The sequence below is a fragment of the Triturus cristatus genome, chromosome 3_2, assembly GCF_964204655.1.
Source record: "Triturus cristatus chromosome 3_2, aTriCri1.1, whole genome shotgun sequence".
NCBI classification, from domain to species: domain Eukaryota; kingdom Metazoa; phylum Chordata; class Amphibia; order Caudata; family Salamandridae; genus Triturus; species Triturus cristatus.
This window is the reverse complement of record NC_140584.1, coordinates 82,732,261-82,759,064: the sequence shown is the minus strand read 5'-3', so window position 1 is coordinate 82,759,064 and position 26,804 is coordinate 82,732,261. Positions and strand designations below refer to the sequence as shown.

At 49.2% G+C, this 26,804-nt stretch overlaps 1 protein-coding gene across 2 annotated transcripts in view; it reads left to right on the top strand.

The window, feature by feature from the left end:
* CLASP1 (cytoplasmic linker associated protein 1) overlaps window positions 1-26,804 on the top strand; it is a 1,312,099-nt gene that overhangs the window by 1,000,549 nt on the left and 284,746 nt on the right. For both annotated transcript variants that reach the window (XM_085647275.1, XM_085647274.1), the window contains one exon: window positions 6,380-6,483. In XM_085647275.1, the coding sequence (XP_085503401.1) occupies window positions 6,380-6,483 (104 nt within the window). The remainder of the gene's footprint in view (window positions 1-6,379; window positions 6,484-26,804) is intronic.

Genomic DNA, 26,804 nt, shown 5'->3' with positions numbered 1-26,804 from the left:
AAATAGAATGTTGCGGATTTCCTATGGATAATAGGTCCTAACTATAACTACCTACTGGCGACCGCCAGTAGGAGATATATATATATATATATATATATATATATCTCTTGAGCTTATCCACAGTGAGAGAGCACGCTTACTAGGTTTTCCCCAGCTCTAGTATTGAAGGTCTTTACCCCAAATCCTTCTCTCTCTCTCTGTTATGGGAGCGAGCCCTCTGTGTTTCCGCAGTTTTCCCGGTTTTTCCTTAGCCTCTGGGTATGGTTAGATGCTTGACTACCTGATGCTGCGCCTGTCTTTCTTTGCCGCTGATGCATCAATTCTTGGGCTTTTGCATAGGAGTGGTGTAGTTCGCCTGGTACACACTGTCTCCTTGTGTGTATCCTGTCATCCACATACATGTATCTCCTGGTAGTCATGGTTCGGTATATCTCGGCATGGTGACGTTGTTCCCTAACCTTTCTTTCTTGGCATCCACTGTGATGTATGCTTAGTTTGTATGCTCTGATGCTGTCATACTGTCTTGTCCCTTCTCTGGGACTGTCTATTGCGGATCCATGGGATCTGGTGCTCAGTTGAACTTCTTTTTGCAGACGTTTATACACTTTCTTCCATTATACACTGACCTTGTTGGTTCCGTGTCTTCCTTTCCTTCCTGCCTGGACGAGGGAGGCCTCGCCTGTCCTCTGAAGGGTTGTGGTCCCTTTGCCTCCCCTTTTTATAGCTCCCCTGCGGAGCTTCATAGGTCTGGTGTCAGCCGTGCTTGCATTTGCTGTCCCCACCGTGATTTTGTCAATGTTATTGACAGCTTAGTTCTCTTTGGAACTTGGTGGGTTTTCAGTCGCAGACCCTCCTCCAATGGGGTATGGCTTTGGTATCTATTCTAATTTAGGGAATCTCTGGCTAGATGTCTCTGTCAGATGAATGAGTTGCTTACCCTCGGAAACGATGTATCTGGTAGAGACGCAGCCTAGCCACAGAATCCTTAACGCCCACCCATCCTCCCTGTTCTGTGAGGGCCTTCCAGGTGGGGTTCTGCCCACTTGCCTCCTTACAGGTGGCCTTGGTCTTCTTGAGGGTTAGTCTAGTTCACCTGCCTCTGGAGCAGGGTGTGTCATTCTGTTCTGGCACATAGGCTATCCACCCATTCCCGTTGTGGGTGGCTAGATTACGTGCTTTTCAATGTTCTTTCGCCCTGGTTTTCCGGCATGGAGATCCTCATGTTCTTCCACCCTCCCTTCACCCTCCTCTGTTTCTCCCCATTACCTTGGGGTCTCCATGTCTATGCTGCAGTCGATTGGGTTGAGGTTCGATTTGGCTATGCTACAGTTCATAGGTCATTGTGTGGGGAGGTGAACATTCTCTGTTGTTGCTCACTTTTTGTCACTCGCCATGAGTCATGTTATTCCAATCTTGTTGTCCTTTACAGTTATGCCCTGTGGTTACAAACTGTATTTCATACAGTTCCAGTCTGTGGTTGCGAACTGTCCTTAGTTTGTCATACCATTCATTTCCAATTCCGTTGCCTCTGGGTGGGGGGGGGGGGAGGGGGCACAGCTCTTCGCTTGGGCGAGACTGTTTTAAAGGGGGGGTGCTTTGTTCGCTCCCTTCAGTTCCTTTAAGTGTTGAGTACTCTTTCAACATGGTCCCTTCAAGTGTTGAGTACTCTTTTCACATGGTGAGGTTTCTCATCATTCTATGACTTCTTGTCATTATTGTTTGACAGATTTTTGATCTTGTTGGCACACTGTTCCTATACTCTCACAGTTGTAGCGGCTCTGCGTTGTGGCACGGAAAAGTTTCACAAAAGAAAACAGACATCAGCACTTATATGGCTCCATTGACGTCACTTTCGTGGACGATGTCCGGACGAAGCCCGCGTGCAGAGGTACTGCTGGGGAAAAAGATTTTCTCCATCCAGTCTGACGCCTGGGGATATTCTAAGTTAAGGAGTCTGCGTCTAAACTGTGTCTCTACCAGATACATTGTTACCGAAGGTAAGTAACTCATTCGTTAAAAAGATTCTGAACTTGTGCGTCTTTCATGGATGTGTGCCTTCAGGTGCGTTGCATTGTATTGCTATATGTGATCAAAAATTAGGAAATGGTTTTCTGCTAAAGTTCCAAGCACTTTGAAACCAGGCAGAAGTTATATATTCTTGATTTCCCATCATCCATCAGCATAGGAAGTGACATCACTGAATCTCCCGTCATCCATCTTCACAGGAAGTGACATCACAGAATTTCCCAGAAAAAGGGGTGGCGCTCTGCCTCTCATCCCAGCACAGTTCACCCCATTGCATTCTGGTAAATGCAGAATGCTTACGTCAAAGTTGCTGTCTTTTTTCACAAACATTGGTGCAGGTAGTGCTGTTATCTCCAGACACATGTTTCTGGGCTTAGCCCTTTATCAGTAGAGAGCAGAGAAAAGTCATCTTGGGTTGCTGAAATGCTGCCCAAGTCTTCACAGGTCACAGTCCCACTTCACAGGCACACAGGTGCAACCCAGGTGAGCTCTTCAGCTTGTTGGCTGAAGAAATCCTATTAAATACAAGGGGGAGGAAGCACACTGCCTCATCACAGCACAGTTCACCTTATTGCATCCTGGTAAATGCAGTATACTTACTTCAAAGTTGTTGTTGTTTTTCACCAAAGTTGATGCTGGTAGTGCTGCTTTCTCTAGACATATTTTCTGGATTTAGCCCTTCATCAGTAGAGAGCAGAAGTAGTAGAGAGCAGAGAAAAGTGAAACTGAATTTCCCATCTGAGCAGGAAGCGACATTACTTACTGGTTGTCTTGCCAAAACAGTCTTTAAAAGAAGACGCCAAGCAAGAGGACTTCATTTCCTATCACCCATTAGCACAGGAAGTGACATCCCTGGATCTCCCATCATCCACCTACAGAAGAAGTGTCATTACTGAATTTCCCATCATCCATCTTGACAGAAAGTGACATTACTGGATTTCCTGCCAAAACTGTCTTTAAAAGAAGCAGCCAAACAAGAGGATTTCATTTTCCATGACCCATCATCAAAGGAATTGGCATCACAGCACCCTGCACTCCTTCCCTCTCCCAGGACCTACTTGATGGCAGTTGTAACACGGATGCGCAGTGAACACGCTGCGGGTGTGCCAAAGGCATGCCCATCTGCACCCAGCCCACACCCACCACCAGGAACCCTGGTCCAATCACTGCCCAACTATACTATATAGCACTCCTTAGGTTGCTAGACCTCGGATGCTGTTTCCCTAACTGCTGTCATGCCGTGCCTCACACCAGAGTAGGAGCTTTCACCTGCACCTACTGCGGGTACTCCAGCAGCCACACCCTTAAGCCAATACTAACAACACCCTCAACACCCCCTCCCAAAACACAGGCCACACGAGCACCAACAATACCTACATCCCCACTGTAAACCACACACTCTGGCAAACTCGCATGCATGCTTCTCAGCACTCAATCACTCAGCAAACACAACTGAAACGTGGGACCTGCTGAGTATTGACACACCTAACATCCACTTTATCTCAGAGACCTGACTCAACGCCTCATCAGCTCCTCACGTAGCCACAGCATTCCCAGTTGGCTACAAGATCGCTGTATAGAAAGGCTTTCACTAGCCAGTTGAAAGATTCACTATTATCTACAAGGAATCCATCAAATCCACAGAGAACTCCACCCCATTGTTGGAACACCTGCACCTCAGGCTGCAAATTTAATTAAACTTAACCCTGAACGGAAACCTCACCTACCGACCACCTTCACCATGAGCCACCTTTACCAACCTTATCTCCAACTTCATCACTCCACTCACCATAGACTCTACAGCCTACATTCTTGGTGACTTCAACTTTCACCTGGAAGACTGAAACAACACCTGCTCCATAGCACTCCTCAAAAGCTTGAGCAACATCAGACTCACCCAGCTTGTCCCAGAACTAACACACCACTGAATGCACACTAGGCTCCATCTTCACCACAAGTAGCAGCATCAAATAAAAGTCACTCACGTGGACTGACCACTCCATCATTTACTTCCAAATCACCACACCTCAAATCGGCACCACTAATAGGCAAGCCACACCTGGGGCAAAATCAGAGAAGCATACTTGCTCAGCTCCCTTAGCACTGATCAACCTAGCCCCACAGACAACCTCGACAAGGACATCAACAGCTTGACCAACTGTCTAAAGAACTGCGTGAACTCCTTAGCACATATGAAACCGAACAAGCTTAGTAGATCATAGGAGCAGGCCAGCTGGTACATGGAAGACCTCCGAGACACCAAACGACTCTGCAAACCGCTAGAAAGGAAATGGAAAGCAAGCCACGACACCACCGCAGAACTACCGGTTGCACTCAGATGCTATCACTAGCAAATAAGAGACGCCAAGAAAAAGCACTAGTGGACTGCACTGAAAGAAGCTCCAGCAGTTGCAAGGAGATCTTTTTGACTGTTGAGCATTTCACCTCACCCTTAGGCACTGTCACCAACATCGCTGCCTCCTAGTAACTCTGCGACAGCCTATCCAAGTTCTTTCACAGCAAAATCGCAAACATCTAGAGCAACTTAGCACACCAACCCAACCTTAGGTAACTCGTTGCTAACCTATCCACCACTATCCACAACGGCCACCTGACTGAACGAGCAACCCTCACCAGAAACGAGACAGCGGCAATCATGCAAACCCTCAGCTCAGGGGGCCCCATGCCTGCCCCCACCACATCTGCACCCTGGGAACATCTCTAATCAGCACCACCCTGACCCTCCTAATCAACACCTCCATCACGTCCGCCACTTTCCCGGTGAATGAAACTTGCAGATATCAATGTCCTAATCATGAAATCCACATCTGACCCGAATCAACTGAGCAACTTCTGACCAATCTCAATGCTTCCCTATCCAGCCAAAATGATTGAGAAGGCTATCACCAAGTAACTCATAACCAACCTCGAACTTCACCATCTTCTAGACAACACGATTTGGAAAAACAACAGCACCAAAACAACACCCATCACGTCACCAATGTCATTAGAATTATCCTGGAAGAGGAGAAACAGTGATCCCCCGCCTGTTCGACCTCTCTGCGGCCTTCAACATTGTCTCCCATAACACCCTCATCAGAAGACTCCACAAGATTAGTATACAAGGATCCATTCTCAAATGAATCTGTTCCTTTCAAACGGGAAGAACCCAAAGGGTCAGGCTTCCACCCTTCCCATCAGAGACCAAGAAATTGATATGTGGTGTTCCACAGAGATCGTCTCTCAGCCCCACCCTTTTCAACATATACATGACCGCACTCGCCAAGCTCATCCGATCACAAGACTTCACCATCATCTATGACGAAGACACCTAACTCATCCTCTTCGTGACAGACAAGGCAACCAGCTCCAGAACCAACTTCACCAACAGGATGACCATGGTAGCAGACTGGATGCGTACCAACTGACTGCAGCTCAACACCGTCAAGGCAGAAGTATTGGTTTTCTGCGGCAATATCCCCCCCCAATACCCCCCCCCCCGGGACTCCACCTGATGACCGTCGGAGCTAGGAAAAACACCCACAGACCGCACAAGAAAGCTAGGGCTTATCCTAGACGACAAGCTCAACATGACAGCTCAAGTCAATGCAGCCTAAGCCTGCTTCTACATCCTATGCATGCTGCAAAAAATCCTCAAAGGTTGCCTCAGAACATTAGACAGACTTTTACGCAAGCAATCATCACCAGCAGGCTGGACTACGCCAACACCCTTTATGCCTGAAACTCCAAACAACTTCTACAAAGATTACAGATCACCCAGAACACCGCTTCAAAATTCATACTCGACCTCCCACACCGCACCCACATCACACCAAGCCTCAGGAAGCTTCACTGGCTCCCCATTTTCAAGCGCAGCCCATTCAAACTTCTCATGCACACATATAAAGTCCTACAAAGGACCAGCATGCCTCAGCAGCTGCATACACTTTTACCAACCCACCAGATACCTGGTACCTGGGATCTGCCTCACTGTCATTTGCAGAAGCAAAACTGGAGGTCACTCATTCTCCTACATCACACCCAATACACGGAATGGCCTCCCTCAGCACATGAGAGCCTCCTCCTCACTTCTTGAGTTGCGCAAGAAGCTGAAGACCTGCCTCTTTGTATAAGCACCTTGGGGACAACACACCTGCCCAAGCGACTGGATACTCTCTCGGGTGGTTAGTGCGCTATACAAATCAATATAACATAACAATCGTCGTACTTACTTAATGTTGTGCTGTGCTAATGCGACCTCATAGTTTTCTGTAGCAATTGATGTTTTGTTATTGGGTTCATTGTATGTTTTAGACGTTAACAGGCCTTGAACTATCCTTCTGTTTCACTTAAGGGGTCTCCAAGCAATACCATTGGCCGAACGCCGCGTCACTCCAACAGTAGAACCAGTCCTCTGACTTCACCAACTAACTGTTCCCATGGTGGGCTGTCTCCAAGGTAACAATGCTCTTTCATGCTTGATAACGAACACCTACAAAAGCATACTGTGCTGAGCATGCCTTCTGGGAACATTGATTTACTCTAGTACAGACAACGGCACAACTCTGTAGCTGCGATGTGAATTACTGGAATTTCTTAAATGATTATGGAATGTGTGTACATATCATGCTTTACTAACAATGCAAAAGACACACAATTGATGGACTGCGGTTGAATGCTATGATTTGTTCTTCATTCCGTCTCTCAATTGTGTCTTTTACTAACAATGCAGGCGCTTTCATACTTGCCCTATTGATAATCCATTGATGAGGAGTGGTCAGCAAGAATAAGCTGGTAGCATTAAATATGTCATAAGTTGCATAATTGAGCTTTTGTTCATATTTCAGTGCCTTTTTATCTTCCCATGTTTATCATTCAAAGTGCAAATCTCAAGCCGTCTGAAGTCCAACCTGACATGTATTTTTGTTGTAATGCTCACAAGTGGCGTTCGTACAGAATTTTTGATTGATACTTATTTTATTTTTTTTAAAACAGATTTTATTGAGTTATCCAAAAGACATAGGCACATACACGTACTCAAAGAAGGCTGCAAGTGGACAGATTAAATACAAACTTAGTGCTGAGCAGGACATTACAGTTCCATGGTGCATCAACAATCATCCGCAAGCAAAGGAGAAAGGAACCCCCTCCTAACATGGGGAAATGTAACCTAATTGGGGGATAATCCCCGGCACCCCTTCCTCCGTCTTCTAGTAGAAGCCAGCGAGATCTATTAGTAGGTATCTCTCCGGTCAACAGCTGTAGCTTGGAACTCAACCAACCCCCCTCCCCCCCAATCCCAACTAACCCCCCTCCCACTCCTCCCTCGGCATGCCGCTGAGTTAAGCAAAGGTTCAGTGCTGAAACCGTGGGCAGGACAGTGATATTCCACAGCTCATGCATTCCGAACCACTAATGTCAGTGTGAGGGACAAGTAATCACCCAAGATCATCCCACCGTATCTGCGCCCTGCTCCGTGCACCATCAGTACCACCCAACCTTAAGTATCTGCTGCTGACTCCCCCCGGCCAGGAGAGCCTTCAGTATCTCCAGGCGGATGTTTTACCAGCTCCACCAGTGCAACCCATGCCCGCGCAATCTCCAGAGATTTGTCACTCCCAGTGCGGGCGGCCATGTGCAACCTATAGCTCCCCTCTGCCTCTGCCCATTTCACTAACTCCCTAGTCCATCGCGCTAAGTTGGGGCCCGTACTTGACTTCCAGTGGCTGGTGATCTCCCTCTGGGCCAGGTCCAGCCCCAGGTCAATAAACTTGCTAGTGATTTTGGTCTTGGCAGTATGTGGAAACCAATGCAACAAACAACAACTCGGTGTCAGCGCTACACCTCTTTCTGTTGCGGCTGCCAATTCAGACGTCATTCCCCGCCAGAACTCTCCCAGAAGCCGGCAATCCCAAAGCATGTGGAGGAACCCCGCCCCCTCCAGGTTGCACCGTGGGCACACTGCCGAAACCCCGAAGTATTCACTCACCTTGACCAGGGTAAGGTAAGCCCTATGTAGCACGTAAAAGTGGATTAGCTGGAAACGGGTGTTCCTGGAACACTTCCAGGCCTGCTCTACCAATTCCCCCCATGGCTTTTCCCCAATGGGCTCACTCAAGTCCTCTTCCCACTTGAGACGTAGGGCCACCAATGGCTTCCGCAGGTTGTGGGTAATCCACCTGTAGAGACACGTGACCGCCTTGAACGTTCCCCCCGCCATTGCGACATATTGGCAGGCCAGCGAGGTCCGAGGTTCCGCCATCCCCTCCCGCCAGTGTCTCCTAATGGCTGCCGTCAGTGCGGCATGAAGCAGGAAATCCCCGCGCGGTAGATCATGGCGCTCCACCAGGTCATTAAAAGGAAGGAGGTTGCCATCTTCAAATAGGTCTCCTACTGTAAGTATCCCTGTCTCCTCCCGGTCCCGTAGTGTACCCCAATCACCTCCGTGTGGTAGGGCCTCACACACCGCCAGCGGGATCTCCAGAGCATAGGGGGTACGCATGCCCGCACGCCTGGCCTAACGGTTCCAGCACTTGCACACCACCTGTAAGTCAGTCGGGTGCTCCCTATTCCTTATGGGTAAGCACAGCAGCACCCGGGATAGTAGCGCCGAGGGAGGGTCCAGCCCACCAGGCTCCTCTCGGTGTCTAAGTCTGCCCGCCATCCACTTAGTGAACCATTGTAACTGCGCTGCGTGGTAATATGCCTCTAGATCCGGCAAGGCAAATCCTCCCTCCGCCCTGGGTTTTGATTGATACTTATAACCACAAATTCCTCATCTTTAGAATATCCCCCGAAGCCAGACAGGGTTCGGAAGATTTTATAACAGTGCTCCTGTGTGCTGGTAGCTGGTAACGTGTGGCTCCACGTTGACTTCGCTCTGTCCTGAAAGTGACTATTGAGTTGCATTTAAGCGCCACCCCTGCCCGTCAACTTAAGTTCCTTTCCACGCTTTTGTAAATGGATCTAGAGCTCCCTCCCTACTTTTCCACTGTGCAAGAAAATGATGCCCCTGCCTAAAACTGCAGTGTTTAAGCCTCTCGGGAATCTAGCATAAAAAATAATGTCCCTGACAGATCCATATGAGGTGTACTTCTAGTCTCTGGGTTTGGTGCACAACTTGAGAATTGTACTCTTTGTGGAGAGGTGTGGCTCACTGGTTAGAGGCGGCAGACCCGTAAGCAGAGAATTGGCCAGGGACCAGGGTTCAATTCCCGACGCGGCAGGGTCGTGGACCAGGGTCATAACGGACTCGATAATTCTCGCCTCGGTACCTACTCTAACCAGGAACACGCTCGGCAACTCTGGGCATTAAGCTTGCCTCATCTCTACAACGGCCCCCCACAGACGCTGGGGATGCCTGGTTTTCACCTTGGAGATACCCAGAAAGGGACCATCTCACAGGGATAGCCAGGACGGGTTCCCCAGCGGTCTATAGCGCCGGGACACCTCCTTGTGAGGTAGCTGTTCGCGCTCTACAAATATCAGTATTATTATTATTATTATTATTATTATTATTATGAACCCAAAGGCGATCATGGCATGCTAAGCGAAGCTGTACGTCACCAAACACTGAAAGAAGTCTCCAATGTCCAGTTCCTGTCCTTGGGTTATTCGAGTAACAGGTCCTTGTCGCGGTCTATGCCTTTCTGTCGAAGTTTTTTTTTAACATTTATTTTTACCTCATATCACCTCTGATGAGCACATTCCATACCTTAAACTGCCCTAGTGCTCATAACAGATCCTTTCAGTCAATTGACTTCTGTGACTCGTGAGTCGTACTCTCACCAGCTAGTGATGACAAGAGAAGTTTAATATATGGACACAACCTTCAGTCAGTTTCTAGCAGATCCCAAAACCCCTCTTTCCCAATAGTGGTTAGGCTTTTTTTGTCAAATTCCTTAAAGTATCATACTGACTTCCACCTTTCACCTCTTGACGGCGGTTGGGGGAGGGACTATTTTTTACAGATCTCACTCCTAGCCAGGAGGATCAGACCAGATAAAAAAATCTGTTTCAAATGTATTACCAAAAAAGGCATCTCACCACCTCCTATTGTGGCAAGCCAAATAGTATCAAGGTTGATATTACCTCTGTGGGCCTTCCCAAAGATGCTTTGTTGGAACCTTTTTTTTCATTTAAGTAAGCCCTCACCGACACCTGTATAGGCACCTGCTTCAGTCCTCCAGGGAGCAGGCAGGTTGCCAGACACCACAGAACAGTCGTAGGCGACCCTGATGTTTGGACACAGCACCCAACATCCGAAGGTTTGGTGGTTTAGGCTTCCATCAGTAAAGTAAATCCAAATTCTCTCCCCACAACAACTACCGATAGATAATGGAAATGCATTTAGGATTTCGGAAAGGGAATGTTCTCATTGGGCAGCCTAGCCCTCCAGTCAGTCAATGCCAGAGGTTTGCATGGGTGATATACCCTTATGGGACACGGTTGGTGAGATCTTGCCAACCACACAGGAGAATTTTGGGTCGGCCTGGCTCAAACCGTCCTGGACGGTCAGGATTCTACCAAGTACATCATCTGGTCTGAACTAGACACCATTGACTGGTTGGTTAGAGCAGTTGGCAATAGCGTGGTGCTTCGGTGGCATACTTGGATACGATCCATGGGCTTCTGATGGAACATGTAAGCCTCTTTATTAGATTTGCTGTTCAATGGGTCTCACTAGTTAGGGAAGTAGGCCGATTCAGCTTTGGAAATATTTAAAGAAAGCTGGATCATTGCAAATTCCTTAAGGCCTTTCTGCTCCTGCAACTCATTACCCTCGCCAGTTTCTCCCCTTTCGAGGCTACTCCAGAGTCTTAGCAAATGCCAAGCCCCCCCTGCCCCAGGCTCCCTATTCCTTTCACTGGAGTGGATCTATCTCTCAACGCCCTGGGCATCAGGAGCCACTTGATTCCCAGTCCCCCAACCCTGCAGCATCAGCATCCAAGCCACTTTAGTTTACCCATATAGGCACACAAGGATCCAATATTTCCTCCGTGGGTGGCAAAGGATACCATCCAACAAGTGGATCCTGCAGGTCGTCTAGTGAGGCTAAGTGCAAATATTTCTATCTGAAAGAAACACGTTAGTTAGATTCCTCACCTTAGAATATCCCCAGGCGTCAGACTGGATCCGGAAGATTTTTCGTCAGCAATACCCCTTGCGCGTCGCTAGGCGTCGTCTGCGGCTCCGCGTCCGTCGTCGGCGTCGTGCGCCGGGATGACGTCGTCGGAGTACTTAGACGCCGCCCTCGCGCGCTGACGTCAGTTCTTCTTTTTTCCGCGCCAGTAAGCGCAGATCCGGGAGAGCTACCCCTTTTAGTCTTTTTTGACTAAATCTTTTTTGATCATTTTTGATCCTTGTCTGTCGACATCTGGTGCCGGTAGGATGCCTGGGTTCAAGGCTTGCGAGGATTGTCATCGACTGATGTCGGTGACCGATCACCACCGCCGGTGCCTATACTGCTTAGGCCCCGACCACGACGCGGAGTCGTGCAACGTCTGTCAGGCCCTGACTTCGAAGGCTAGGCGGGAGCGGTCCCGCAAGCTTCTCGAGCTTCGCCACTCGGCTCCGCGTCGTGCGCGATCCCGGTCCCGGAGGAGGTCCAAGGATCGCTCGCGGAGCCCTAGCCGACGCCATCGATCGTCCGGCTCCAAGTCGTCGGGTAAGTCCAAACGCTCAAAGAAGTCCAAGAGGCGACATCGCTCTTCGGACTCCCCTCGCCGGTCGCGCGACTCGGCCGAGGGTCAGGGTGGTTCCACCCCCGCGGCTCCGGCGGAGCCGCAGGTGCCGCGTCCGCCCCCATACCTTCCGGTCCCTGGGGCTGACGCGGCGCCGGCGGAGATCAGTGCCTTCCTCTCGGCCATGAGGAGCCTGGCCCCGCCGTCGACGCCCGCTGGCGCGCCTTCGGGCCCCGCGGACTCGACTGGGCGACCTCGCGTGCCGGCGGCTCCGGCCCCGGCGCCGTCGACGACTCCGGTCTCGACGCCGCAGGTCCCCGCGGGGCCCATGCCTGGGCCCCAGTCGACGCCGGTTGACCTAGTCACTCCTCCACCGGCGCCGACGCCTGAACCACCGACGCCGTCACCGGCGCCGCCGACGCCTTTGACGCCGACACCCCAGTTTAGCCCTCATCCGGACCCGACGCCGGCACGGCGTCGACCGACGCCGCATCCGACGCCGCTTGAGTCCTACCATCTCTACAGTCCGGTTCCGATCATTCCTCCTGTTTATCAGGAATCGGAAGAAGGGGGCGACTGGGAGGGGTTCGAGGACCCTCTGGCTGTTCAGTCACAGCTTTCTCAGGACTGGGCAGATGAACTGGGGGAGGCCAGTGGGCTGGACACCTCGCCAGACACTGGATTCACTTCTCCTCCGACCGTGGCTTCGGAGGAGGGTGCAGCATTTTCTGTGGTGCTGCGCAAGGCGGCCGAGGCCCTTGGGCTCGAGTTGCCTGCCGTGGCTGTGAGGACTAACATCCTCACTGAGGTGCTTCAAACCTCAGCAAGCTCCACTGAGCCTCTGCTGCCGTTCAACGAGGCCCTCACTGACGTTCTGCAGGGCACCTGGTCCAAGCCCTCCACAGTTCCTCCTGTGGATAGGAACGTTGCCAGGCGCCACCGCCCTGCTCCGGGCGACCCCAGTTTCCTGTCCCAACACCCCACCCCCGAGAGTCTGGTTATCCAGGCCTCTACCTCCCAATCCTCCTTCCCGACCGCTCCGCCGGACCGGGATTCCAAGAGACTCGAGCAGTTTGGCAAGAAACTGTTTTCGTCCCTTAGTTTGGGCCTGCGGTCCTTAAATACCGCCTGTCTCTTGGACCGTTATTCCCATTCCCTGTGGGATACGGTGGAGGACGTGCTGCCCCTGTGTCCGGAGGAGGTCCGGACGCGTCTTACCCAGGCTTTGGCCGATGGGAGGGATGCAGCACGGCACGCCATACGATGTGGGCTTGACACCACGGACTCGCTGGGTCGGGCGATTTCAACCACGGTGGCGCTCCGCCGCCACGCCTGGATGCGGTCCACGTCATTTTCCGGGGATGTCCAGACCACCCTCATGGACATGCCCTTTGATGGCACTCGCCTGTTTGGTGAGAAGGCGGACAGTGCGCTGAACCGCTTTAAGGACTCCCGGGCTACGGCCAAGTCCTTGGGCCTCGCGGCTCCGCGGGCGCACACCTCCTCTTTTCGCCCCTTTCGTGGCCAAGGAAGGGGCGCCTCCTCACGTCCGCAAAACCAACCTGCGCGCGGTCGCGGACGTGGTTTCCGCCGTGGCGGAAATGGAGGCCGACGTGGTCAGCCCACTTCCACCCCTGCAGCATCCGCCTCAAAGCCCTCCTAGTCCGAGCTTTCAGGCCCATACCACGCCAGTGGGCGGCAGAGTTCGCCATCACCTGCTCCACTGGCGGTCCATAACATCGGACAGGTGGGTGCTGCAAATCGTCCGAAGGGGCTACTCCCTCCCCTTCGAGACGACCCCTCCAGCCATGCCACCGCAGCACCACCGTATCTCGGGGGATCATTTGAATCTTCTCCGCGAGGAAGTTTCGGCTCTCTTGGCCAAGGGGGCCGTCGAGCGCGTTCCGAGTCCAGAAGTAGGTCGTGGTTGTTATTCCCACTACTTTCTGGTTCCCAAGAAGGGCAAGGGGGGCCTACGCCCTATCTTGGACCTCCGGAACGTCAATGCCTTCCTCCGAAAGGAAAGGTTCAAGATGCTAACGTTGGCTCAGGTTTTAGCTGCCCTAGACCCTGGAGACTGGATGGTAGCGTTGGACTTGCAGGACGCTTATTTCCACATCCCCGTCCTGCCGGCCCACCGGCGTTACCTGCGATTCACGGTGGGCCAAGAGCACTTTCAGTTTACCGTGCTCCCCTTCGGCCTCACCAGTGCCCCTCGGGTGTTCACGAAAGTGATGGCGGTGGTCGCAGCTCATCTGCGCAGATCAGGGGTTCCAGTCTTCCCCTATCTCGACGACTGGTTGTTGAAGGCGGGCTCGCCCCAGGCAGTCGTCTCCCACCTCCAGACTACGGCGGATCTCCTGCATTTGCTGGGGTTTTCCATCAACGTGCCGAAGTCACACCTGAGTCCCTCTCAGAAGCTCCTCTTCATCGGAGCGGTTCTCGATTCGGCGCAGTTCCGGGTCCATCCACCGGAACAGCGGGTCCGGGATATACGGGCCCTGATTCCCATCTTTCGGCCTCTATCCGGGGTTTCGGTCAGGCTAGTGTTGCGGCTTCTGGGGCTGATGGCCTCCTGCATCCTACTAGTGCATCACGCCAGGCGGCGCATGCGGGCTCTGCAGTGGGACCTGAAGTTTCAGTGGGCCCAGCATCACGGCAACCTGTCCGACCATGTCTTGATCTCGGAGGGCACTGCACAACAGTTGCAGTGGTGGCTCACGGACCGCGAGTGGGTCAAGGGCAAGAGCCTCTCCCTTCCCCAACCGGAGCATGTCGTAGTGACGGATGCGTCCCTCCTGGGATGGGGTGGCCATATGGGAGAGGCGGAGATCAGAGGCCTCTGGTCTCCGGCGGAGTCTCGTCTCCACATCAACCTGTTGGAGTTGAGAGCGATCCGACTTGCACTGAAAGCCTTCCTTCCCTCTGTCAGGGGAAGTGTCGTGCAGGTGTTCACGGACAACACCACCGCCATGTGGTATTGCAACAAACAGGGCGGGGTGGGGTCGTGGACCCTGTGTCAGGAGGCTCTGCGCCTCTGGACATGGCTGGAACACCAGGGCGTCACCCTGGTGGTTCAACATCTGGCGGGCTCTCTGAACGCCAGAGCAGACGAACTCAGCCGCCGGTGCATGATGGATCACGAATGGCGTCTGAACTCCGAAGTGGCGCAAGGCCTCTTTCAGCAGTGGGGAGAGCCTTGGTTAGATCTATTCGCCACCGAAGAGAACGCGCAATGTCAGCAGTTCTGCGCGTTGGAATTTCTAAGGCGGCACTCGCTCGGCGACGCTTTTCGTCACGAGTGGAGTTGCGGTCTGTTGTACGCCTTTCCGCCTATACCACTTCTGCCCAGAGTGCTGAAGAAGATCAGGCACGACCGGGCCCAAGTCATCTTGGTGGCTCCGGATTGGGCACGAAGATACTGGTATCCCGAGCTACTCAGTCTGTTGACCGATCCCCCGATACGTCTGCCCCTTCGGGAGGATCTTCTGTCGCAGCAGCAGGGGACGGTCCTCCACCCGAACCTGTCCAGCCTCCACCTCCATGCGTGGAGATTGAGCGGCGGCAGTTGATGCCATTTGACTTGCCTCCTGAAGTCTGTGATATCATTCTGGCAGCCAGGCGTCCCTCCACAAAGTCGGTATACGCCTGCCGGTGGAACAAATTTGTGGCATGGTGCACAGCAAAGGCTGTGGATCCCCTTTCCGCCCCTCTTTCTGAGGTTCTCCTCTTCCTTCTTTCTCTGGCCCGGCAGGGCTCTGCCCTGGGCACCCTGAAAGGTTATCTTGCTGCCATCTCCGCCTTCTTGCGGCTTCCTGATCAGCCTTCTCTTTTCAAGTCCCCTGTGGTTACACGCTTTCTCAAAGCCATTACACACACGTTCCCTCCTGTCCCTTTTGTAATGCCTCAGTGGGACTTGAATCTGGTATTGACATTCCTGATGTGCGCTCCCTTCGAGCCTCTTCACAATTGCCCTCTTCGTCTTCTAACTCTAAAGACTGCTTTTCTGGTAGCCATCACCTCGGCTAGACGGGTGAGTGAGCTCCAGGCTTTATCTTCAAAGCCTCCTTTTCTATCTGTTCATCCGGACAAGGTTGTCCTTCGGCCTCGTCCCTCCTTTCTTCCTAAAGTGGTGACTCCATTTCACCTTGGGCAGTCTGTCACCTTGCCCACCTTCTTTCCGCCTCCGCATCCTTCCAAAGAGGAAGAGAGGCTCCACCGTCTGGACCCAAAACGTGCGCTCTCCTTTTATCTGGACCGCACAAAACAGTTCCGGGTGGACGACCAGCTTTTTGTTGGGTACGTGGGCGCTAAGAAGGGGAAAGCTGTGCACAAACGAACCATCTCTCGGTGGGTCGTTTTGTGTATAAAAATTTGCTATTCCTTGGCTAAAAAGGACCCTCCTGTTGGGCTGCGCGCCCATTCTACTCGGGCCACGGCGGCTACTACTGCCTTGGGACGGGGAGTCCCTTTGCAGGACATCTGTCAGGCGGCGACGTGGGCTTCGCTACACACGTTTGCCAGGCATTATTGCCTTGACAGCCAAGTCCGGAGGGATGGCTTCTTTGGCCGTTCGGTCCTCCAGGACTTTCTGGTGTGATCTTGGTTCGCAGACCCACCACCGGGGATGGTATTGCTTGGGTATCTATTCTAAGGTGAGGAATCTAACTAACGTGTTTCTTTCAGATGAACAAGTTACTTACCTTCGGTAACGATGTATCTGTAAGAAACATTAGTTAGTTAGATTCCTCACCGACCCTCCCATCCTCCCCGTTCTGCGAACTGACATCTAGGGTTAAGGTTGTCCTTTCAGGCCCCTAGATTTTATTTTTGGCACCAGTGTCGGTCTTTGCATGGCTCTGCGTTCCTGGCGCGGAAGGCTATGTACAAGAACTGACGTCAGCGCGCGAGGGCGGCGTCTAAGTACTCCGACGACGTCATCCCGGCGCACGACGCCGACGACGGACGCGGAGCCGCAGACGACGCCTAGCGACGCGCAAGGGGTATTGCTGACGAAAAATCTTCCGGATCCAGTCTGACGCCTGGGGATATTCTAAGGTGAGGAATCTAACTAACTAATGTTTCTTACAGATACATCGTTACCGAAGGTAAGTAACTTGTTCGTTAGTCCCGTCACACCTCCTACCTGCATCAGAGCATCTTTCAGAGCTGCACTTGTCCATCTTGCATCAAGATGTGTAGGCTGTTGTGGCCAAAGGTGTTGCGTATTAATGGGGTTACCCGAAATTCTACCAAACCCGGGTCAAAATTCCAGTACAATAAACAATTGGTCACAGTAGCAAACATTAAACAAAACAAAAGAAATTATAGCATTACCCGACACTAATTTTGCACAATCTGCAATAAATGCAATTTATTTTCAAAGCATTAGTTCAAGACCTTTCAGCTTCCTCCCGGTCCGGGAGCTGAAAGGTCTTGTTACTTGAGATTTGACACATAACTGCGAGGGACCTTGTGACCCACAGTTCAAATATGGATTATCGTGCGTGCATTTTGGGCTGCATTTGCGATGAATATAAATCTCTGCTGAGCTCACTCCCCCTGACTATACAGGCTGACTCTCCGTGCTATTGGCGAGATTAGGTGCTCTTCTCAGACAGTCCTGATAAAGACTCCACCCTAAGGATTGAATCACTTTGAATTTTCAAGGGGTCGAAACGTTGACTACAACCACCCGTTACACAAGCCCAGACGTCTGAAATTGAGTATTAGTGTCTTCCATGGCTTTGTGTTTTTACTGGAACAGTTGACCTGAGATAGGCTGGAAAGGTTTCATTATGTGAATTTGATGTATTTATGTCACACTACCTCTCCCTTGTCAGTTACCCTCACTTACTCACTTTGACCCAGAACACTCCCACCTTCCTTCCCCAACACCAGAGTACCTTTGTTACGAGTTGGTGATTTCAGATGTAAGAGCAACTGCGTTGCAAAATTAATGTAAATAATGCTTTGAAACTAAATTGCATTCACCACAGATCATACTAATGCTTTGAAAATAAATTGCATTTAATGCAGATTGTGCATAATTAGTGTTGTGAATGCTATAATTTTTTTTTTCTTTGTTTGCTACTGTGACCAATTGTTTATTGTACTGCTTGTGGCCAAAGGAGCCACAGTGAGGGTTCTGTCCCAGGAAAGAGGAACTGGCTGTTACTCACACTTTTTAATTGTGTCGAAGAAGGTCAGAGGTCTTGTCCTAATTTAGATCTCAACAATCTCAGTGCCTTTTTATGAGAGGACAAATTCAAGATGCTTGTATTGGCCCAGGTTCTGTCTCCTCTGGTTCCCTGTGAGTGGATTGTGGCTATGGACCTCGAAGATGCCTACTTTCATGTAGTCATCCTGCGGTCTCACAGACGGTACATGTGGAACAAGGCGGGGCAAGAGACTTCTCAATCTGCCGTGCTTCCCTTCTGCTTCACCAGCACCACTAGGGTGTTCACAAAAGTTATGGTGGTGGTCTCAGCACATCTTCGACAGTTGGGATTCCAGTTTCCCCTACCTCCACAAGTGGTTTCTTAAGGCAGACTTGCCACAGATAATCGTAGACCATCTCCAGATGACGATGAGCCTTTTTACCTCACTTTGGTTCTCTGTCGGTATGCTGAAGTAACACCTGACTCCTTCGCAGAGGTTCTCTTTAATTGGAACCATCCTGGATGACTATAATCTCACTATTTCAGCCTTTGTCCTGGGTCTCTCTGAGAGTGGCTCTGAGGCTTAGGGGCCTCTTCTCATCCTCCATCCCATTAGTCAGCTATGCCAGATGGCCGATGGGGGCTCTTCTGTTGAATCTGAAGTCTCAGTGGACTCAGCACCTGGGGAACCTGTCTTATTCCATCCAGGTTTCAGAGGACTGCAGAAGATCTGCAGTGGCGGATGCTTGACTGCAATGGGTCCAGTGACAGGCCCCTTTCCCTGCCATACCCAGAGCAGACAGTGGTGACTGATGCATCCCTGCTGGGATGGGAAGGTCATCTGGCAGAAGTGGAGCTCAGACTCTGGTCTTGGGAAGAGACCTGTTTACACGTTCACCTGTGGAGTTGTGGGCCATTTGCCTGCCACTGAAAATCTTCCTACTGTCCATCAAATAGAGGCTGCTTCAGGTTCTCATGGAGAAGACTAATGCCTTATGGTACTGCAACAAGCAGGGTGGGGTGCTGGGTCTTGTGCGAGGAGACATTTTGTCTCTAGAGCTGGCTGGAGCACAGTGGCGTTTTCCTGGTTGTAAACAACCTAGTGGAATCGTTGAACATAGAGGCAGATGAACTCAGCCATCCATGTTTGGCGGATCGTAAATGGAGGTTGCACCGAGTATCTTTCAGGAGGGGTGAGAAACCTGGCTAGATCTTTTTGCCATCTTCTAGAACCCAGTGTAAAAACGTTTGCGCACTAGTATTTTCCAAGGAGGCTCTTTCGGCAATGCATTCTGGATAGAGTGGAGTGTGGGACTCCGGTGTGCCTGTCAGCCGCTGCCTCTCCTGTCTAGAGTTCTGAAGAAGAGCAGGGAAGACCAGGTCCAAGTTATCGAAGTTGCTCCGGATTGGAAAAGGAGAAGGTGGTACCTAGAACTTCGCAGTATGAGCATCTATTCTCCGATCAGGCTGCTGCTTCAGGAGGATCTCCTGTGACAGCAGTAGGTCAGGATCCTGCTCCTGAACCTAAACAATCTGCATATTCGTGTATGGAAATTGAGTGGTAGCAGTTGACTGAGTTTGAAGTTCCTTCCCAAGTTGGGGATGTCATCCTGGCTGCCAGGTGTCCCTCTTTAAAGTCTGACTATGCCAGGCATGTGCGACAAATTTGTAGCCTTGTGCCAGCAGTACTGACCCGTTACCGGACAAACTGTCAGATGTCTTATTGTTTGTTTTGTCTCTGACCCAGCAAAGGGCCTTTTGACCTTTTTACATTTACCAGACCAACCTTCCTTGTTCAAATTAGCTGTTGTGGCGAGATTTCTCTAAGGTTTGAAACGTTTGATTGCTCCCAAACCCTTCATCATACCACAGTGTGATCTTAATTTGGTCCTCACTTTCCTTATGTAAATGCCATTCGAGCCATTGCACTGTTGGCCACTGGATCTCTGGAATCTGAAGTCTGTTTCTGATGCTGTGACTTCAGCTCACTGCAGGAGTGAGCTTCAGGCTCTCTGTGCAGCCACCTTACACCACCTTTTTCCCCAGACAAAGTGGTATTGAGGACCACAGCAGTCTTTTTGCGAAACATTTTTGACTGCTTTTCATGTTGGACAGTCCATCACTCTCCAACGTTCTTTGCTCTGCTTCATGCCTCGAAAGAGTAGATGAGACTCCATTGACTGGGGGCCAAGAGAGCTTTAAGCTTTTACATTGATTGCTCCAAAGACCATAGGGTGGACGATCAACACTTTTTGGGTTCTCTACAGCAAAGGAAGGCAAGTCAGTTCAGAAAAAGACTTTGTCAAGGTAGATAGTCCTGTGTTTTAAAATCTGCTAAGTACTGGCCAAGATGTAGCCTCTGGACCGGATGAGAGCCCAGTCTACCAGGGCCAAGACTGCTACTACTGCTTTCGCTCGAAGTACTTATCCTTGACATATGAAATATAAAAAAAAAAAGTGATGGGTGAGGTGCTTGAATTAATCTCATTCACTACTTATTAGTCAGGGCTGCATCATAGTCCCCGTTCAGGGCAAAATTTGTCTTGGGCTGCTGTGATCCTGTTCAGGAATGGCCTGGTCTGGTAGTTCGTGCTGGAGTGTTCCTATAGGAGCAGGATAAAGCCTGACTTATATGTGGCTGAGTCCAAATTAAGGTGGCATGGTGTGCAAAATAACAATGGACTTCAATGTGACCATAAGTAAATACTAGTGGCTGAGTTTAATTAAAACATTCCATCCATTACTTTTTTTTGTATCTTTGACTTTTGCCACAATGTAACGTGGTTTTCAGTACACACGTTCATGAAGCACTACTGCCTTGACAGAAAAATCGAACGGGGAGAGCATTTCAACCATTTGGTACTGCTGGATATTTTTGGTATGAGCCATTCCACTTATCCACTACCTTGCTTTGGTCTGCTTTGGTACCTGTTATAAAGCCGAGGAATCTTTTGTTGGAAGTATCCATCAAAAGAACAAGTTCCTTTTCTTTGGTAATGCTCTTTCAAGTGAATACCTCTGATTATTCAACACCTTTCCTTCTCTCCGTTCTGTGAAATGGTCTTTTTCCCATTAAGAATGGTCTAAAATTAACATTGGCACCTCTGATTATTGTTGTACTCCATGTCCAAGGGCGTGGATGGAGTTAGGAAAGACATTGACAACAACGTGCAGGGGTGGCACATATATGCAACTCTTATCTTCTGAGGCAGAACAAATTCAATACAGTCTAACTGTGCCACCTACTAGCTCATGGGAGCTATGCTTGTTACATTTTCTATATCTAGTTTAGAACCAGAGGGTTTTCTAAAGTTGAGAAATATGTGGTTAGGTAGAGTATCCACCATAAAAGCGTTATCAAAGGTAAGTAACTTGCTCATTATGCGTTACCTTATCGGTTAGAACTGGTCTGTACAGGCCTGAGGCATGTATCGATTAAAGTCTTTCTTGCAGCTATGGAAAAGGTACCCTCAATCTCTAAGCCAGCTGTCATTATCTCACCAAAAAATGATTAAAGAGTTCTTGAAAGTCCTCTTCAGAGCCTTCCTTCCTTGAAGAAATCCAACAGTACACTGGAAGCTCCACACAATGCTAAACCAACTGCTGAGGAGTCCATTTGAGCCGATTCTAGGACTAATCTCCAATGTCTTTCACGGAAAACAGCATAGTTGGTACTAATGACTTCGGCTAGCAGGGTTATTGAAATCTACAATTTACAAGGAATCATATCTGCAATTCACCAAGGACAAAGTTACATTGCTCATAAACGCACAATTTATACCCAAGGTGCCTTGAATTGCATACTAATGAATCCGTTATATTCAATGCTTTTTTTCTAAAACCCATCAGATTAAATTGCAGGAACACTGCAATCACCTGACGTATGAAGGTGCCCCAAATTCTATTTCAACCGAAGAAAAGACTTTAGAATGTCAGGTCAGCTCATAGTTTAATTTCCCAGTGCACATAAAAGGCTACCCTTTATACAAACAAGGAATTTTCATATATGTCATGTCTGCTTGGAAAAAATAATTTTTTGGCCTGGCAGGCGAGAAACCGCTAGATATCATAGGCCTTCTCCGAGTAATCCCCACTTCGTGTTCACTTGTCTGTCATCAGAAAGTCTTTTGTCCCAACATCTTTCTCAAAGCAGAACCGGTATCCCTTCCCAATGGTGCCTCTGATAGCTAGTCAGAGAAACTTGACTGTATTGGTCGAAAATCTCCCTTCACACTGCTAATGCCATTTGTCTCCTGGGCCAAAGTGTTTATGCCTTGTGGAAAATGGCTAAACTTAGAGTGTTCTGTTTGCCAGATCACATGCAAAACTTTATGAAGGACTGATTGGATCATGGGACCGAAAGGTCTGCTTTGCAGGCCTTTGGGCCCCATGCATCCAATCACCCACCTGAACACTTAAAACGAGCCATTAGGGTACACTGCCAGATCTAAACCGGGTGCCGGGAAGTTAAGATTGGGCTGTGTGTCAGTGCTGGAGTCTTCTGTGAGACCAGGACCTCTGTAAGCACCAATGGTGGCCCATCTAAAGAGGGATACATTTCAAACCGCTTCAGCTCCGAAGAGGAGACTGAGGTAGGAGGAGCACCTTTCTGAGCTGCCTGTGGAATTCCACCTGCAAGTTTTAGAGCAGCTCTGTTAGCCTTCCTGCTGCTATCACCAGTGGCATTGGCCACATTGGTGCCCTAAATGGCACAGACATCATCCAGGCCAGGTCCTCCCTGTACTGAGTGAAACCGGTTCTTGGTTGCTTGTGTTCCGGTTCAAAGATGGTCTGGCAGTTTTGCCTGGCATGTTCCCATTGGAAAAGAGGCAAGACTGATTTGAATTTAACTGTATGCAAAATAACAATGAACTGAAAGGCAGCCCTGAGTAATTGCCAGTGGCTGAGGTTAATTTAAGCGAACCGTCCATCACTTTTTTATTTATGTTAGAGTAATGTGTGCACTTTTAAGATCCTATAAATAAAATAAATTTCTACAAAGGATATTCAGATCATTGGAAGCTGTCAATAGAAACGTACCATCTGTCAAAGCTAATCTAACTAGTTTTTTGAAGTTCTGTCATTGTCAGAAGTTTATTTATTCATGAATTGTGGTAAAGTGTCTAACTTATGTTGACCTCTGACAGGCAAGAATTTAAATTTGTAAGTGCTATATATGGGTTTGTTCTGTGTTTTTGAGGAGTGTCCATATCAGAATTTCTTAACCAGTCCTTGATCCAAGACAAAGCATTATTTATATTGTAATCAACTATTGTAAAGCCTGTGGTTATGTTTTATGAACCAAAACATTTGTTTGTGAAGTCTTATTGTGCACCGGTAATTATTTCATGTAGTGGTATGGAAAGCATGGTGGTAAAAAGAAGGTTTGTATGGTAACTCCTTAATTCTATGGCCTACTTGCTCAGGAATTAAGTCTGAATTTTTGACAAAAGAAATGCCTTGTAAAATGGGTAAACAAGGCTAAGCAATGAAATATGCCAAATTTTGCTTTGATTTCAATAACCTCCTAGTGCGAATTAAACATCTTCCCTTTCGCAGATCATACTTTCTTTTTATTCTTTCTTCTCTCCTCTTTTTTCTCACTTTTTCCCCTGTTCTGTCTGCTGCAGTCGGTACTGGGGTTGGAGTGCAGATGGGCTGTCGAAGCATCCCCCTCCCCTTTCTCAGTCCCACTCCCTCCCCATTGTTCCTTCCCACAAGACTTTCAGGCGCTCTTACTCTCCCAGGTAACTAGCTACCTGTTAAACGTGTTTGAGGTGTCACAACATTGTGTTTCAAAAGTCATGAGGTAAAAAAAGCTTATAGAGTTGGATTTGTGGTTTCCTGTTTCTGTTGCTTAGGGGGAATAATGGGGCGTCTCATACCTTGACAGGGAGTTTCTCAAATTAAAGTAGGCACTCAGCCTTCTTAGGCAAATGAGGCTTTATCCAGCTTCGGATTACAAGTGTCATAGGTCTTATGCTAAACGCATTAACAGGATCTATTTTAAATAATGATAAGGTGCAACAACTTAGGAAAGGCAGTAGTAATTACAGTAATAATTGCATAGAGAAGTAATAGATCTATTCTGATGAATGCTTCTAGCCACAGATTCCACACCTTTTCAGCCTTCCTTCAAGTGCCAGGCTGGACCTAAAAACATTTACAACAGTTGATCCCACATGCCAATAGGTGGTGCCCTCATACTCCACAAGGGCCCGCCCCGCCTCTGGTAGGGACGAGACAAAGGGGTTTATAGGCACCACCCCTGCACGCTGATATTAGTTCAGTTTTTTTTAGTGCCCTTTGATGAAGAGCTGGAGTTCTACTCTCAAACGTTTGTCAGTGTTTTACAGGCCTCCAAAACCAAACAACTGCAAACAGCAGTTGGGTAAACCAGCTCGCACCACCCACACTATCCCCATGTCTTGTGTTTGGTGCATAACCTAGTAGTGTCAGACGCTTTTTGATATTTCTGCATTGCAGACAAGCGCAAAGGTATGAGTATAGCGGTGCACCCAAAATTAAACGTCCAGTCAAAATATCTGAATATCTTGTGTCTTCTTTATTTTACTTCCAAACAACTTTTTTTCTCTATTTGCTTTTGGAACAATGCAGCCTCAACCAACACGTTTTGTTCAAAAATGAACTTCTTCAGGGCGTATCAGATCCCAAAAAACACAATAGCTCATAAGCATGTACAAAAGTAAAGTATCTTTCTGGTGAAGCCACATTTCACAATTTCTTTTCCGTTTTTGCCCAGATTTGCTCATCAAATCAACGTTTTTAACAATACCTCCCACCTCAATCTGCACATTCAGGATTGGTTACACAACATGTTGACACCAGGATCCCTGTCCCACGCCCCACGCTTGACCGGCACTAATGCCCTAATTACGATGCAGGTCGAACCGCATCCGACAGCTCATCGGTTGCGGTCCGACCGGCATCTACTGCCGTGATCTGACAGATGCATTACGATGTGTGCGGTCGGAGGCAGCAGTTGGATGGACCGACCAGTTCCGTTGGTTGGTCGGAAACTCACCACTGCTCCATTTGATAGAGAATCTAAATGTTTTGATGCGTTTGGCAAGGGGGTGTTCACCAGCTTGGCTTTATGATCTTTGAATGTAGTACGTCTGCCAGGCAGATACTCCCAAGTCATACGGGAAATGGCAAGCAAGATCATTCCCATTCTCCCTGAGGAGTTTCGAAATACTTTTGTCCAAATGGCTCACTATAGATAGTACATATTGCGGCCTGGACTAGACACCACAAACTATCTGGCTGTGCTATAAGCAATAGCATGATTATTTATTGTCATGCTTGGATGCTGGGCACAGATTTTTCCAGGGACAAATAGGCATCCCTCATGGACATGCCCAGTAATGGTTTCTGGCTGTTTAGAGACAAGGCAGATTCAAAGATAGTTGTGCTATGGATAAGTCCTCAGGCTAACAAACTAGCTTCGACCTGCCACTTCCATCTTCAATACTGTAGGTTCAGTAGTTACTCCTAGGGTGTGGCTTATCTCCTGTGGCAGCCATCAATAGTTCTTTTTGCATATCTCAGTTCTTGCGGCAACCTGCCCAGCCCTTATGGGCATTTTGAGCGTGTGACAGTGGCAGAGGTTGGAAGTAACAACAGCATGGTAAGTCCTCATATCTTCTGCTTCGCATGCTGAAAATAAAGTAAAATCACACTGATTCCCTATTAGGGAGTCACTTGAACTTGTGTATCCTCCTGGTACCTCATGGCCATTAGCACATACATGCTCTCCACCTCAATGGGCTCAGCACTGGGGGAGTCTCATGGACAACATCTGTATGACAATGGAGGTGGCCTGGGATCTTCAGTTGTGGATGAAGGATGCCAAGCTGGCTTGTGGCAGGTTGTTATCTGTGTACCACCCACAGCTATTAGTGGTGACAGATGCATCTGCTTTGGTTGGGAAGGCACCCTAGATTAATTGAAGAGCAAAGACCTCTGGTCTCTCCCCATCAGCCTTCTTGAGATGCATGCCATCTGGCTAGTTCTCAAATCATTTCTGCTGTACAAGGGCAGCCCTTTGCAAGGTCTGACAGACAACACAACCACAAAATGCTGCTGTAACATTCAGGGTGCAATGGGTGCTGTGCCAAGAAGCACTGGACCTGTGACGCAGGTTGGGCCTTCAGGGAATCTCGCTGTCTATCAACCATCTGGCATGATCCCTGAGTGCCAGAATGAACAAGCTCAGCAGACATGCCATGTAGCTTACTGTGAGTGGTGTTTGCATACAAAGGTAATTCAACACATCTTTGTCCAGCAGGGCTGCTTTGGGTAGATCTTTTCGTTACTTCTGAAAATGCTCACTGGTGAGGCATTTGTGATGTAGAGTTTCCGCCTCAAGGCTACCTGGTAGATGCGTTCTGCCTTCCCTGAGACTCCGGTCTATTCTGTGTTCCCACCTCCGCTACTTTTTCCCACAAGCTCTGAAGGTCGTGATGGACCAGGCTGCGATTATCCTTATAGTCCTGATCTGTGTTCAGAGTGTGATATTCAGAACTGCTGATGTTTGCCTTCTGCTCCACCTATCTCTGTGGGAGGACATGCTGTTCCTGCAACAGGGAAAAGTTCTTAATCCAAATCTCCACAAACTGCTCTTTCATGCATAGAGATTGTGTGGACTGGTCTGTAAAGGTAGTGGATGTCACCTTGACAATGCACAGTCCCGTCTAAAAAAGTTGATCTCCTCTGGATGTTGGGAAAAGGTTTGGGCTGATGAAAAGGCCCATAGTCATTTTGTTGAAGGCAACATTTTCTGACATATTTCTGTTTTTCTATATTTAGCCTAGCACACCCTTGCTGTGGGCACTTGCTTATTGTCCGTCTCCACCTTTCTTAGTTAGCCTGATCAGTCTTCCCTGTTAAAGTCTGTGGTGTCTCTAGAGGG